At 36.4% G+C, this 719-nt stretch overlaps 1 protein-coding gene across 1 annotated transcript in view; it reads left to right on the top strand.

The window, feature by feature from the left end:
• The window catches only part of LOC107578515 (uncharacterized), a 6,924-nt gene that overhangs the window by 1,633 nt on the left and 4,572 nt on the right, over positions 1-719 (top strand). Inside the window, exons 4-5 of the mRNA XM_016264465.1 lie at positions 151-229; positions 484-572. Of these exons, the coding sequence (XP_016119951.1) occupies positions 151-229; positions 484-572 (168 nt within the window). The remainder of the gene's footprint in view (positions 1-150; positions 230-483; positions 573-719) is intronic.

The following is a 719-nucleotide window of genomic DNA, read 5'->3' as shown; positions in this document are numbered from 1 at the left end:
CAAATCTGTTCTGATGAAGAAACAAACTCATCGACATCTTGGATGGCCTGTGGGTGAGTACATTTTAAGGAAATTTTTATTTTTGGGTTTATTATTCCTTTAAATCTTAAATTGGAATGGCTGTTTTTAGATGTGAATTCACATGTTGCATTTACAGATCGCAGGAGACATGCTTTGTGCTGATCAGAACTTTGATATTGCACAAGTCATTCGCTTTTTCAGATCTAAGGTAAGAGAGACTCATCCTATTGATTGTGTTGTTACAAGTGAGATGTCATACACCGTGACCCAACCAGGTTCATACTGATTTGTACTTTCCCGCTTACCCAGTAATTACCGCATTTATGCTCGTACTGCACACGCACAACTGTATCTACTCTCACTCATCACTATTTTATCTATGTTTCCACTCATTTACCTTGTTGAAATAATTGATGTAATTCCTACTCAATTGTAATTCTCATTACCTATTTAATACTTCAGCCTGGAGAACTTGCTATATATTATGAGCTGGAGTCAGGAGAGAAGAGCTACACCAGAGGAATTGTTGAAGTTTGTCCAAACACCCATCGGTGAGACATGATGACGCATTGTTGTGGTTTTCATGGAAGAAGTACCCTCTGATATGATATTATAAAAATAATAAAGCTTAGCAGATTATTTATAATTTTTGCACTTGGCTATTTTCATGCACTCTGAATAGCAGGGTTTATTGCTTT

This window comes from Sinocyclocheilus grahami, unplaced genomic scaffold, assembly GCF_001515645.1.
Source record: "Sinocyclocheilus grahami isolate Dianchi unplaced genomic scaffold, SAMN03320097.WGS_v1.1 scaffold10675.1, whole genome shotgun sequence".
In the NCBI taxonomy this organism is placed as follows: Eukaryota; Metazoa; Chordata; class Actinopteri; order Cypriniformes; family Cyprinidae; genus Sinocyclocheilus; species Sinocyclocheilus grahami.
Note: the sequence above shows the minus strand (reverse complement) of the source record. Positions and strands in the feature narration are given on the sequence as shown.